This window comes from Miniopterus schreibersii, assembly GCF_964146895.1.
Source record: "Miniopterus schreibersii genome assembly, chromosome: 15".
Lineage (NCBI taxonomy): Eukaryota > Metazoa > Chordata > Mammalia > Chiroptera > Miniopteridae > Miniopterus > Miniopterus schreibersii.
The window spans coordinates 23,029,526-23,043,801 of record NC_138115.1 but is presented as its reverse complement, the minus strand read 5'-3'; the positions used below and the strand labels follow the sequence as shown (position 1 = coordinate 23,043,801).

General features: G+C 42.8%; 2 protein-coding genes across 4 annotated transcripts in view; one reads left to right on the top strand and one right to left on the bottom strand.

The window, feature by feature from the left end:
- RAF1 (Raf-1 proto-oncogene, serine/threonine kinase) overlaps window positions 1–5,385 on the top strand; it is a 66,314-nt gene extending 60,929 nt beyond the window's left edge. Inside the window, exons 12-17 of the mRNA XM_081160050.1 lie at window positions 500–676; window positions 1,732–1,778; window positions 3,184–3,302; window positions 3,716–3,847; window positions 3,989–4,123; window positions 4,357–5,385. Coding sequence (XP_081016176.1) covers window positions 500–676; window positions 1,732–1,778; window positions 3,184–3,302; window positions 3,716–3,847; window positions 3,989–4,123; window positions 4,357–4,500 — 754 coding nt within the window. The 3' untranslated portion in view covers window positions 4,501–5,385. The remainder of the gene's footprint in view (window positions 1–499; window positions 677–1,731; window positions 1,779–3,183; window positions 3,303–3,715; window positions 3,848–3,988; window positions 4,124–4,356) is intronic.
- The window catches only part of MKRN2 (makorin ring finger protein 2), a 40,837-nt gene continuing 26,606 nt past the window's right edge, over window positions 46–14,276 (bottom strand). Inside the window, exons 7-9 of one of the 3 annotated variants that reach the window (XR_014000399.1) lie at window positions 6,920–7,064; window positions 6,520–6,746; window positions 46–730 (exon numbers count right to left, since the gene is read on the bottom strand). Coding sequence is in view for 1 of the 3 variants with exons in the window: in XM_081160055.1 (XP_081016181.1) it covers window positions 6,609–6,746; window positions 6,920–7,064 (283 nt within the window). In the remaining 2 variants the exon portion in view is untranslated. Of the gene's footprint in view, window positions 731–5,286; window positions 6,747–6,919; window positions 7,065–14,276 lie in introns of those variants that run through there. The other 2 variants (XR_014000400.1, XM_081160055.1) reach the window with 2 other exon arrangements.

The window sequence follows — 14,276 nt, the reverse complement described above, 5'->3', positions numbered from 1 at the left end:
ATACTACACTCAGTAGCCCAGGTTCTCTCTCTTGAGTTTTGGTTTGAGGTTGGGAGAAATAGGTTTTATTTTCACATTTATTTCCATGAACTCTTTTTATGGCCAAGTTGACTTATTCTGGATGTCAGACTTTAAGTTTTCAAATCTTTGAGTCGCTATTTAGACTTGTAGCAGGAAGTTGAATAATGATGAATTCCACCAATGACGGGTCCTGCTGACCCCTGTGGGGAAAACCGTGATTGTACACTGATAAAGAGAATGTCCTCTCTACAAACAAGGCAGCACCGAGGTGAATCGTGAATCATGGTGGGCTCCTTTGACAGCCCAGAATACCAATTGGATTATCTGTAGTCATGTGTGTTTGCTTTGCCAGCCACTCAGATTGTAAGCACCGGTGGTGTCAAGAACACACAGGATTTGTCGTCAGTGGGGAAGCAGAGTAGATCTCTCTATTCTGAAACAAGGGAAAGTTCAGAGCCTTCTCTCCTCCCTCATCCAGCAAAACACGGCACGTGAACATCCTGCTCTTCATGGGGTACATGACGAAGGACAACCTGGCCATTGTGACCCAGTGGTGCGAGGGTAGCAGCCTCTACAAACACCTGCATGTCCAAGAGACCAAGTTCCAGATGTTCCAGTTGATTGACATTGCCCGGCAGACTGCTCAGGGAATGGAGTGAGTAGATAGTCTGATGACTACAACGTCTGGGCTCCAAGCATCAACTTGTCCCTAAATTGGGATCAGGGTTAGGAAAAGCCAAGTCTGTTAAGTGATTTCTGTGATATTTTTGCACAGCTGAAAATAAGCCTCTGGTATGGGCGGAAGTGACACTTCCATGTCCCTCGCCCAAGCTGAGGCTGCTCCCTTGGGGCTCAGATTCAGTTTCCAGGCACTCCCCTCAAAACCCAGCCAGATACCCAGCCTTACAGCTATGGCAGTGCCCTCTGTGGGCATCAGATGTCACTTTTTGGATAATGCTTAAAGGTCATCCTCACGCTTCCATTAAATACTACTTTTGTGTGTGTCTGTGCTTGTCACATTTCTTTGTGAAAGGTGTGTGTGTTCCTTCCATTCTCTGCTAGCCCAGAGCAGTGCTTCTGAAACTCTTCCTTATGTGGAGGAGCGAGAACTCTTCACACCACCACATGTCTGGGAGTTGAAGCTAAGCTGTGCTTGAAAGTGCTATATAAAATCTCATTTTCTGCCTTAACATTTTAGGAAATAACTAGTCACAATTACTTTTTAGGAAAAAATTAAAGAGATAGTCACATATCAAATTTGCTGCTTTAAAGTGTACAGTTCAGGTGGTGTTTTTTAGTATATTCAAAGTTGTGCAACCATCACTAATTTTAGAACATTTTCAAGATATGAGGGTTTTTGTGTCGGACTGCTTTCACTTAGCATGTTTTTGAGAGGTTCATCCATATTATAGTATATATCAGTATTTCATTCTTTTCTGTGGCTGAATAATATTCCATTGTATGGATATATGCCGCATTTCATTTATTTGTTAATCGGTTGATGGACATTTTGGTTGTGAGAATTACTTCTTGAGTAAAATTGATGCTTAAAGAAGTGTCACTCCATTTTGCTGTAGCACAATGTGGCCCCCCACCGAACCAGTGCAGTGGGAGCCAGGCCTTTAGGTGCTTTGCTTTGTAGCTGGAGTTGGAAGCTGCTTTCTAGCTATGCCCCATAAACTGTTTTTAATTGTTATTTTCCCTTCACAGCTATTTGCATGCAAAGAACATCATCCACAGAGACATGAAATCCAACAGTATCCTTTGGTGGTGGTTTCATTTGACTGCTCAATTCTAAATTTAGGGAAACAGAAGGGAGACTTTGAAAGTTATCTCAGCGAAAAATGGCCTTGGGAAGATTTCCACAAGAGTTGAGATAAGTGTTTGGGTTATGCTTGAAATAGGTCGTTTTATTATGCTGTTTATTACTAATTTAACTTGGCGTGGGGGGGGTGGCGCTTTTTTGCCTTTCATGTTTTTTTTCCTAGTTTGTGGAGTGTGTGTGTGTATCTGGTCAGAATGCAGCTGTAAACCAAATACAAGATTTTAAAAATTACCACGTATAATTGTCTGTCTTAAATGTACAGAAATAGTTTCCTTTAGAGGTTACTATTAGAATCAACCCTTCCCCTCTCTAAGACTTCATGTGCTTTTGTAGAAATAATGAATTAAGGTATTTTACATCTCCCTCCCTTGGAAAGGAGTGTGGCATTACAGCTGAACTTTGCTTCTTGGCCATGACAGGCACAACAGTTGTGTTGAGGTCGATTGTGGGACATGGCTTACTTGGGGTACATGTCTGAGGCATGGAATACTTTAGTAGTTTTTTTGGGGACCAACACATGCCATGAAAGCGGACACCATAGACTTTAAGGAGGTGTGAATTACTGAGCAGCAGCAGATCATAAGACAGCCTTAAACTGACTGACTCCTTTCCCTAGAAATGAAGGGAGTTTGGTTCTGATTTTGAAGTGACTAAGTGTCTTAGGACAGCATTCAGCACTCACTGAGGGATTTTCTATTTTGCTATTCACATGTCATTTGAGGGCAGAATGCAGGCAGAAGTGAATGTAAGCAACCAGCAGGCTGTGCGCACTGGAAGGCAGCCTGCACTCTTACAAGTCTTGGGTTTAAGGCACCTACATTACGTGGGAAGGTCACAGGCCAGGGACCTGGCACCTAGATGTGTAAATGGGGAGAAGCAGCAGGGGGAAAATGGCCGTTTCGGGCTGGAGCCAAGTCATCTTGCACTCCCGAGCATTCCTTGTGTATGAAGAAGGGACATTCCAAAGGCACTTAGATTTTATTGATTTTTAGAGCGAGAGGAAAGGAGAGGGATAGAAACATCGATGAGAAACATCATTGATCAGCTCCCTCCTGCACACAACCCCACTGAGGATTGAGCCCTAAACCCAGGCATGTGCTGACTGGGAATTGAACCAGTGACCTCTTGGTTCCTGGGTCGACACTCAACTGCTGAGCCATACTGCCCAGGCTCAAAAGCACTTTTTAAAACTTCAGAAATCCTAGCAAATCCAGTGCAGAGAAGGCTTGGGGGGCAGGTGGGAAGTGGAGAGATGCTGTGCTAATAAGAACTTTGGTAAGTTTTTCAAAATTAACTTGACCAGTGTTTTGAAACCAGAGTCCTTAACAAGCATTGAGATATATTTCTCCATGAAGGCCTGACAGTGAAAATTGGAGATTTTGGTTTGGCAACAGTAAAGTCACGCTGGAGTGGTTCTCAGCAGGTTGAACAACCCACCGGCTCTATCCTGTGGATGGTGAGGAGGCGAGGCTCCCACTAGGAGGGTGCAGGGAAGAAGGGGTACCCTGGAGATCTGTGTGTGTGCAAAACTTAAAGCATTGCTCCACATTTCTCCCAAGTCCAGGCCACCTCAGTGATGCTTTCGATGATGTCAGACAGGCTGGGGTGAATTTGGGTTTCCTGGAGGAAGCTGATCAGAACCATGCTGAAGCATAGCTTGGAGGAGAGTTAGGTGAAAGTGCTGGATCCCAGAGACTAGGATTCCTGAGCTCGAATAAGCCAGCCCCTGAGGGCGTTGGTGGGCCCTTTAGGGACAAGGTATAGAGGGCAGAGGAAAGGACTCATACAAAATGGAATGGAAGGGAAGGGAAAGTTTGGCCCCTGGATGTGAGGGGCCCAGATAGTGACAAATGCACTTTGTCCTTGTAGGCCCCAGAGGTGATCCGAATGCAGGATAATAACCCATTCAGCTTCCAGTCTGACGTCTACTCCTATGGCATTGTGCTGTATGAGCTCATGACAGGGGAGCTACCTTACTCCCACATCAACAACCGAGATCAGGTATGCGCACTGTCACTAAAGGAACGAACTTGCTGTGGAAGCCCCTGGGCCTCCTGCCAGTCTGAGCAACTAGAGGGTTGGAAGCTGCTGCTTTCAGTGTTGTTTAATCATCCCTTCCCTCAACTGTTTTCGCTCCCTTAGATCATCTTCATGGTGGGCCGAGGGTATGCATCCCCAGACCTTAGTAAGCTGTACAAGAACTGCCCCAAAGCAATGAAGCGGCTTGTAGCCGACTGTGTGAAGAAAGTTAAGGAAGAGAGGCCCCTTTTTCCCCAGGTAAGACTCAGCTCAAAGATGCTGGGACTGATTAAATTAAAGCAGGAGTTCTTAATTACGCGGAGGAAGTATGGTGTTTGTTGTTTTTTCAAATAGGGAGGGGCTCGTGTTCTCCACAAGATGTTACAGGTGGGGTGAAGAGAACAGCCTGTCTTTGGATTCCTGATGGAAAACTGCTGCTATGGAAACGCCAAGGCCCACATAAGGAGACCATTTTTGTGGCTTTGTTTCAGATCCTGTCTTCCATTGAGCTGCTCCAACACTCTCTACCGAAAATCAACCGGAGCGCTTCTGAGCCATCCCTGCATCGGGCGGCCCACACTGAGGATATCAATGCCTGCACGCTGACCACGTCTCCTAGACTGCCTGTCTTCTAGCTGACTTTGCACCTGCACTCAGGCCACCGGGGGAGGAAGGAAAGTCAGCAGGCACCACCTTTCTGTTCCCTTTCTGTGGGAGCAGAAAGCTTGTTTCCAGAGAAGCTGCTGCTAAGGACCTCTAGACTACTCACAGGGCCTTACTTCATGTTGCCTTTTCTACCCTTTCTGGTCCTGGGAGAAGGAAGCCATTCACCATGCTGGTTTGTCCTGTGTCCTCCATGCTCATGAGCTGAGCCTTCTTCAAATATACCAGTGGCTGCTGATGGCAATATATGATCTGGGACCCCGGCCATTGGCTAAATGAGTATTTTTAGGGCAAGAAAAAGCCCTCGGAGGTGAAATGAAGGTAGGCAAACCAGCCCTGATGGGGGGACACACGGATTTTGGATTTTGAATATCAGCTCCTATGAGGAATGCTTATCACAGAAAGGACTTTTTCTTCAGAGATAGTGGTGTGGCGCCAAACAGGTAGTTTTGCACATAATGCACCAAACAGCCCAGGACTGTCGAGACCACGGCCGCCTAAAGGAGTCTGCTTTGGTACTATGGAACTTGAGTTTGGGGACCCTTCCTTTTCTTGGAGGTCTCCAGTGCATTGGATGGTTTTCCAGAAGAGATGCCTGGCCTGCCCCTCCCGGTCTCCGCTCTCTCAGGGAGCAGTCTTCCATCATGCTGAATTTTGTCTTCCAGGAGCTGCCCCTATGGGGCGGGGCCACCGGCCAGCTTTGTATCTCAACAGCCACGTCATGTGTATGCAAGGAAGCCAAGAATACAGGTTTTCTTGATGATTTGGGTTTTAATTTTGTTTTTATTGCGCCTGACAAAATACAGTTATCCAATGGTTCCTCAATTATGTTATTTTAATAAAATAAATTAAATGTAGGCTTACTGGCTGTTTCTTCCTTTTAGAATAATATTAAGCTCACAGCTTGAACTCTCCATTTGTTCATCCCTTCTGGAACAGGACTCAAGCAGGAAATGGGCCCAGAGCCTCTGCCGGGAGTGAATTTAATTCAGCCTTTGCCTGTGCTCTTTGTCACCCTTCACTAAAGAGTTAACTATAAAAATTATGCATAAAGCACTCTTAAACTCAGGTAAGAATAGACCTTTTTTTCTACCCACACTTTAATGCATTTTACAAAATATCTGATATCTATAGCTGTTTTATAAAAATAGGTAATTCCGGCTTAGAGTGAGTTTGTTCTGATTCACAAGACTATGTTCCTTCACTTAAAACCATAACTGATGATAAAAGTCATGCTCAGGACCAGTGTTGTTGGGTCAGAACAAGAAATTTTTTTACAGCTTAAGATTAGATGGCTTGGGCAGGAAGCGCACACAAGAGCATGTGTGTACGAAGCCCTCAGTAGGATTACCTTGGAGCCCGTGCCCACAGGGGAGAGCTAGGGACATGTTTCCCTGGAGGCACGCGTGCAAGGTTTCCTCCAATCGTGGCCACGCCAACCAGAAATGAGGAGCTGTACTTCCTGCTACTTCAAGAGCCTCCACCTCACCCCCACCCCCACCCCCAAGGAAGAAGGTTTATATTTTGCTTACTGACTATACGACAACAAGACTCCTGCTCTGATTTGGGACACTAAGGGGTACAGTGCCCATTTTTTGTTTCTGAAAAAGCCCTGTATAGATCAAGTTTTGACCACACACTAGTTAAGTACTATGGAAATTCACTATAGGAATCATTTTTAGGTGTGAAGAATCCTTTGGTAAGAAAAAGAAATCTACTTTAGGGGCAACTGCAAGTTGACTAGTTTCTAGTGAGCTAAGGCTCATAAAAGACAAGAGCCAAGTTTGTTTTAAAAGCAATCAATCAAAACTCAGTCTGACTATTTAGCTGGTCCCCCTGAGGAGCCTGAGGTGCAACTAAAATATCAACTATAAAAGTAGTGATTCCATATACTTGTTATTTTACATCCTTCACTCTTTGCATGGATGTAATGGAGAATGGATGAGACCAAGGTTAAATACAACCCCACTCCAATCCAATCAACACACTACCTGGGGCTGCAGTAAAGGAAGCTCTGCACACCCTAGTTGGGAAAGGCTCTGCTGCCGGAGCCCAAAATGCAGGGGCGACCATCTGTTCTTCAGGGTTCTGATGACTCTACTCCAGACAGGTGCATGAAGAGGTCCCCAAGCTCTGTCATGTCGACATCTTCAGTATTGGGGACATGCTGGCTTTCTCGGTTCTCGATGAAATCCCAGAGCCGCACTGAATTGAAGAACTGCAGAAATAGCCAGCAAACATGCCTGCTTATTAAAAATGGCAATATGAAGGCTGGGTAGCTTCTTTTTTCTTTTATTTCTGGTTGCCAAAACTATTAGAAAAAGGGCCAGGAGCAGTAACTAGAAATGCCCACAGGTAAGTGTTCCTGACTAGAGACGGCAAAGTCCTTACCCTCACAGTGCCTTCAGAACTGAGCTGTTTCCGAGGTTTCTCAGGCTCTGCTAGCCGCCCATCAGGGTAAGCGTGGCGGTAAAGACATTTGCTTCCAAATGGGCAGGTCCCCTTGCCTTGCTCAAAGTACTTACAAGCTTTTTTCCTGAAAAACAAAAAATCCAAGATGTTGGGAGAATCTAGGGTCCCACTGAACCACTGCCTTCCTCCATCCCTGCCTACCATGCTAGTACTGGGTCAACGTCATGTTATAGGTAGGGAAGCTGAAGCTCAGAGGTTGGGATGCTGATTTCCAAGCTGGATAATATACCCATATGGGAATACGGCTTCACACAGAACTTAACCTGCGCGGAGACTCTTGTTTTGAGCCTGCAGTGTTCCAAAAAGGTCACAGGAAACGTAGGCTTGACTGTTCGGTGCTGAAGCTGGGCTACCTGCCTCAGTCCCAAGTCCCCAATGGTAGCTTCCCCCAGGGAAGTTTTCCTTCCTCCGGGCCAGCAATGATAGGAGCCACAGAAAAGCAGTGAATTTTAGCAGCCGCCTAAAGTTACAGGTCTCATTCTAATTGTCGTTGGGCCCCACCCTCTCGAGCTATGGACCCCTATGTTAAGAACCCCTGCTCCAGAGGAAAATCACAACCAAATGGAGAATTTCCATTTCTTACTTTCACAAATGATCCCAAGTTGAAGAAGAGGAAGAGCCCTCCAAAACCCAGAGGGCCAGCTGGGAGTGCTGAGGAAGGGAAGTTGCAGGAAAAACAAATTACAGCAGAAAGGGTAGGCTGCTGCCAGAGGGCAGCCAGGGTATGTGATAGTGCCAGATGACAAAGAAGGGGGACTCCTTAATTCCTTTTGTTTTTCTGCAAAAGACCAGTGGTGAAGGGCCCTTAGGCCCTAACAACTCCCCACAGAAAAGGAAGGAACTACCTGATTGCCTGGGTGCTACTCCCACCAGGTATGAATCCAGTATAGGTGGCTGGGGAGTACATTCAAGCAGAGGTGTGTGAACCAGACACCTTCCATGGCCCCCCTGCTCCCAAGGTTCTGAGCAGATCTAGAAATGACTGCTCAGGCAGTGCATTCTTATGAGTCTGTTAGACACAGGCTTTAATAAACTCATCTGGTTAAAAAAATTACTCTCTAGTCCCCACCCCAAAAATAAGTGTTTTTCTTCCCCCAGCCTTACCTGGTCACCTACAGCAAAAGCCTCTACTTTACTTTCACTCCTTTTGTTCTCAGCTGTCAGATCCAACTATTCTGCTTACAGAGCACCTCCCAAATCGGCCTGTCCTTTCAGTTCCCACACTGTTAAAGCTAGTAGGGGTGCCATCCTCTGGTGCCTGCCTGCCTTTTTTTTTTTTTTTTAAATACATACATCTATTGATGTCAGAGAAAATAAAAGAGAGGGATAGAGGGATAGAAACATCAATGATGAGAGAGTCATTGATCAGCCGCCCCCTGCACACCCCCGACCAGGGATGGGGCATGTGCCCTGACCAGGAATTGAACCCTGATCACCTGGATCCTAGCTTGACACTCAACTGCTGAGCCACGCCCAGCCGGGCTGCTGGTCATTTCTTAATTGGCCTCCCCTCCCACCAGGTTCCAACCTCTTTACACTACCACGGTAACATCTCCAAACAGTGGGTTACCTGTTTTGCCACCTTAGATTTGACTCCAATCTGTCTCCTAATTCCCTTGTGGTGGTAGATCCTACCTACCGCATCCTTCTACATACCTCTTTCAACCTCAGTGACCACTCCCACTGCTCCCCAAACACAAAATTTGTGCCATTCTGCACCCATGTCATTCTGTGCACCACCCCCAGCCTCCAACACACATGGAGACGCTATTCATACTTCACAGCTTTCCCCAACACTCCTACCCAGGTGGATCCAAGTGCATCCTCTTGTGACATCTGGTTTGGGCCTCTCATGAAGATTTGTTACCAGAAAACCTGTATCATAATTGCCTTTTGGCAATTTCCCATGAAATTCTCCTTACTAATCTACAGCCTCCATTGGTGCTTAGCTTGAAGGTGCCTGATCTGTAGTGCGTACTCAATAAATGTCTGTGGAATGCATAAAAACACTGTCATCAATGGAAACTAAAGCCAGGGAAGATAGAAACAGTGATAATGAGAATTTTTGGACAACTCCAGTAGAGCTCCTTCCTACAGGCTGAACCCGTTTGCCTTGCCAATCCTGCCCTCTGGTGGACACATGGTAACATCACATGAGGAAAAAATGGGAAAATACCAAGCCTTTAGTAATTAATGTACAACTTAAAGGAACCATTAAAAAGGGTAACATATAGTTCTGTTTTCAGTAAGTTTCTCCTAGACCTGACCTTCCTGCAGATATCTAGAAACACAAATATTTTAAAAAGACCTGAAGGCACTGGAGAATGAACAGTAGCAGGAGGATTCTTCAAGAGATTATACACCTGGAAGAAGGAATGGCAGAGGTGATTTATCTTTATAGGAAAAATAGCTTTTAGCCAAGAGGCCAAAACCGGGTATGTCTATGCAGGGTGGTTAAAATTGCCATGGGAAAATCCAGTCCTTCTGGCCTGAAGAACCAAAAGACAGAGCTGGAAGAAATCAGCCACTGGAAAGTGAGGAAGCCATCCCACAAAGAAAGGGGCTGAGAAGCAGTGCTCCAAATGCTATGCATTAACTCTGCCCCCAAAAAGAATGAAAAGAAATGAACAGAGCCTGAGACCTGTGGGACAATATTCAAAAGTCCCAGGGGGGAAAAAAGAATGTAGAGAAAATATTTGATGACCAAAACTTTTCTAAATTTGGTGAATGACATAAACTTACAGATGCAGAGAACAATGACCAGTATAATATGAAGAAAACCACTCCTAGGTAAAATATATAACTGAAGAAACCCAGGAGAAAATACTGAAAGAAACCCCAGAGATATGATATATTACAATCTGAATTACCACTGACTTATCAGAAACTACAGGGGGTAATAAGCTCCTAGACACGGGTCTTGCCAATAATCTTTTTGCATTTGGCAACAAAAGCAAAAAGTAAACAAGTGGGGTTACCTCATACTAAAAGCTTCTGCACAGCAAAGGAAACCATCAACAAAATGAAAAGGCAACCTGCTGAATGTAACAAAATATTTGCAAATTATATCTGATAAGGAGTTAATATCCAGACTATATAAAGAACTAATACAACTCAGCAACAAGAACAATCCATTTAAAAATGGGCAGAAGGGGTGGGAAGAGATTAACCAAAGAACTTATACGCATAACCCATGACACACAATAGTGTGGTGAAGACCTCGGTGGGCCCAGGGAGGGGGGTTGTCAATGGGGAGAAAGAAAGGGGGACATCTGTAATACTTTCAACAATAAAGATAAATTTAAAAAAATTTTTAAATTGACAAAACATTCTTGTTACTACTCAAACTGCTAGTCTAATTATGATTTTTTAAAGAAAGATAAGATCTATTTTTATAAGTGCCTTGCTCTTGGGGAGAGAAAAGCAATGTCCTATGTACTTTTTTAAAATTGCAACTGAAGTCATATTAACTCAGAAAAATAAATAAAAATGGGCAGAGGAACTAACTAGACATTTTCTCAAAGAAAACATACGAATGTCCAACAGGCCCATGAAAAGGTGCTCAACATCACTAATCAGCGAAATACAAACCAAAATCACAATGAGATATCACCTCACGCCTGTTAGAAGAGACATCTGCACTAAGAAGTTCACTGCAGCTTTATTCACAATAGCCAAGATACAGAAATAACCTAAGTATACAATGCAGTATTATTCAACCATGAGAACAAAGGAAGTCCTGTCCTCTTGTGACAAGATGGATGGTCCTTGAGGGCATTATACTAAGTGGAATAAGAACGACAAATACTGTGTGGTATCACATGTAGAATCTAAAAAATAAAAGTCCCACTCGTTAGAAAAATGGTTGCCAGAGCTGGGGTAGCAACTGGGGGGTAGGAGGAGGTTGGTAAGAGGCCTAATCATAGTGGAACAATATTTGCAAAGTGCTAAAAGAAAAGAAACATCTATTAAACCAGAATTCTATTCACTGAAAGAGGAGGCAAACTGATCAGACCAATACCAGGTGGGGCAAAAGTAAGTTTAATAATCAATAAATAATACAAGAATAAACTATTTTGCGTACTCATGACTGTAAACCTAATTTTCCCCTACTCTGCATATTTTTTGAAAATATAGTTTAAGTTGAAAAATATTTCTGATAAGTAGAAAAGAATTCATCACCAGCAGATCAACGAAATGCTAACGGCAGTTCTTGAGGCTGAAGAGAATTACACCACTTGGAAGGAATTATGTACCAAAGAAAGATAGTTACTATTTCCAATGCCCTAAGTATAAACAACTTTTTTCCTCTTTAAAAAAACATACATGTTTTTAAAGGTAAAAATCATATTAGTAACTTGCAGGGTTCTAATGTATATACAACATTACACCCATACATTATAACAGTAAAGTTGCAGGGTATACAATATACAAATATTAGTTGACTTTCTATATACTAACAATGAACTATCAGAAAGAGAAGTTAAAAAAATAATTGCATTTACAATTGCATCAAAAAGAATAAAATATCTAGGAATAAATTTAGCCAAGGTGGTGAGAGACCTGTACACTGAAAACTATTAGGATACTGATGAAATAAAGACCCAAATAAATGGAAAGATAGCATGTATTCATGGATTAGGAGAATAAATATTATTAAAATGTCCATACTATTCAAAGCAATCTACAGGTTCAGTGAAATCCCTAAGGCACTCTTCACAGAACAAACATTCCTAAAGTTTGTATGGAATCAAATAGTCAAAGCAATCTTGAGACTCTTGAGAAAGAACAACAAACCTGGAGGCATCACACTTTCTGATTTCAAGCTATATTACAAAGCTACGGTAATCAAAATGGTACAGAACTAGCATAGAAACAGACACATAGATCAATGGAACAGAATAGAGAGCTCAGACATAAACTCACACATATATGGTCAATTAATCTATGACAAAGGAGCCAAGGATATACAATGGGAAAAGAACAGTATCTTCGATAAACAGTGTTGGGAAAACTGGACAGCCACATGCAAAAGAATGAAACTGGACTACTCTCTTACACCATGCACAAAAATCAATTCAAAACAGACTAAAGACTTGAACATAAGACCTGAAAAAATAAACATAGGGGGTAATAAGTTTTCAGCTATGAGATGGATATAATATAAAACATGGTGACTGACTATAGTTGATAACACTGTATATATCATTGACACTTGCTATCAGAGTAGAGCAAAGTTCTCACACACATACACACAAAAAGATATATGGGATGATGAAGTGTTAATTAACTAGATGGGGGAAATCCCTTCACAACATATATTCAATCACCATGATGTACACTTTAAACATCTTACGATTTTGTCAATTATACCTAAATAAAGTTGAAATTTTAAAAAATTACATTGCTACCTTCTGGGGTTCTAACGTATATAAATATAACATATGCTCATTATATCTGTAGTGCAAAGGATGGTAATGAGGTAACTGCATATTACATAAGACAATAGGAATATTAATTCTGCCTGTGAAAAAATTTAAGATTATATTGTAGCCCCAAGAAAAACCATTAAAAAAAAGAAAAAGCTAAAAAGCTGTAAGTTAAAATGGAATTCTAAAAAATATTCAGAATAGCCAACAGCTAGAAATAGCATGGATATCCATCAAAATGGTACAGGCAGCCCTGCTTTACAGTCCTGATATGCATAATTTCAGTTACCATGTGCTATGGTTTGAATGTTTGCATCCCCCTAAAATTGACAAGATAGGATTAGGAGGTGGGTCCTTTAGGGATGCTTTAAGTCAAAAGCATAGAGCCCTCACCAACAGGATTAGTGTTCTTATAAAAGAGACCCCAGAAAGCTCCCTTGCACCTTCTACCGAGTAATGACACAATGAAGAAGGCACCAGCTATGAATCAGGAAGTGGGTCTTCACCAAAATCCAACCACGTTGACACCTTGATCTTGGAATTCCCAGCCACCAGAACTGTGAAAAATAAATTTCTGCTGTTTATAAGCCACCCATCTAGAATGTTCTTCTCACTAACATCATGGCTTGTTGCCTCATCATCTTTAGGTCTTTGCTCAAATGTTACCACACTGAGGCATTCTCTGGTCTCCCACACTAAAATTGCAGCCCCCTTACTTCCTGTCCCCCACTTCTGGGTATATTTCACTGTGGTATTTTGTTATAGCAACCAGAATGGACTAAGACACCATGTACAAGGAGTTAAATAGTGGCCCTCAAGAAGATAAATCCTAAGACCTGGTACCTGTGAATGTGTCTTTATTTGGGAAAAGGTGCTCTGCAGATGAAGGATCTCAAGATGAGATCATCCTGGATCAATTGGAGGGTCCTAAAACCAATCACACTAGTCTTACAAGGGACGGGGGGGGGGGGTACGGGACTGGGGGTACGGGACAGAAGAATACAGGGTGGGGCAAAGGTAGGTTTACAGTTCATTTAGAAAATAATACAATAATAAATAATAATACAAGAATAAACACTGTCTTTCAGGTACTCACAACTGTAAACCTACTTTTGTCCCACCCTGTATAAAGGGAGAGATGGGAGTTACATTGCCACCTGCAAAGGAACGCCAAGAATTGCCAGCAGCCACTAGAGGCTAGTAGAAAGGCATGGAACAAATTCTCCCTCAGCCTCCAGAAGGAACCAATCCTGCCCATATCTTGATTTTGGACTTCCAATCTTCAGAACTGTATGAGATTAAATTTCTATCATTTTAAGCCACCCTGTTTGTGGTAATTTGTTATAGCACCCTAGGAAACAAATCTACCATGGTTTAGTTAAATAACACTAATTCTTCAACAACACAGTTCAAATTTCAATGACCACAATACATTAACTGTGAGTACCTGCATATAGTACATACTCTGCTGTTAGCTCCTCAGTCCACATCACTATAAATAACAAACAGGCACCATGGTCAGTGACCAACCATGTAACTTTCTTCCAAAGTCTGTGGGTGACTGGTCACTGCATCTGTAATAACAGTTTACAGGCAGCAAAATGTGTAGTTGTGTTGCCTCGTCCCCCAGTGATAAGCCCACAAGACATTTTACAAAAATATATTTGAAAGAAGAAAGTGGCCAACAAATATGAAGTGCAGCAAAGAATGCTGAAGTGAAATTTGGATCCTCAAGCTCTCTGCTCTCACACTTGTGCCATATCCAACACATCAGCGATTCTAAACATATCCAGAATCCAACCACCTCTCATCACCTCCACACCTACTGCCCTGTCATATCTTGCCTG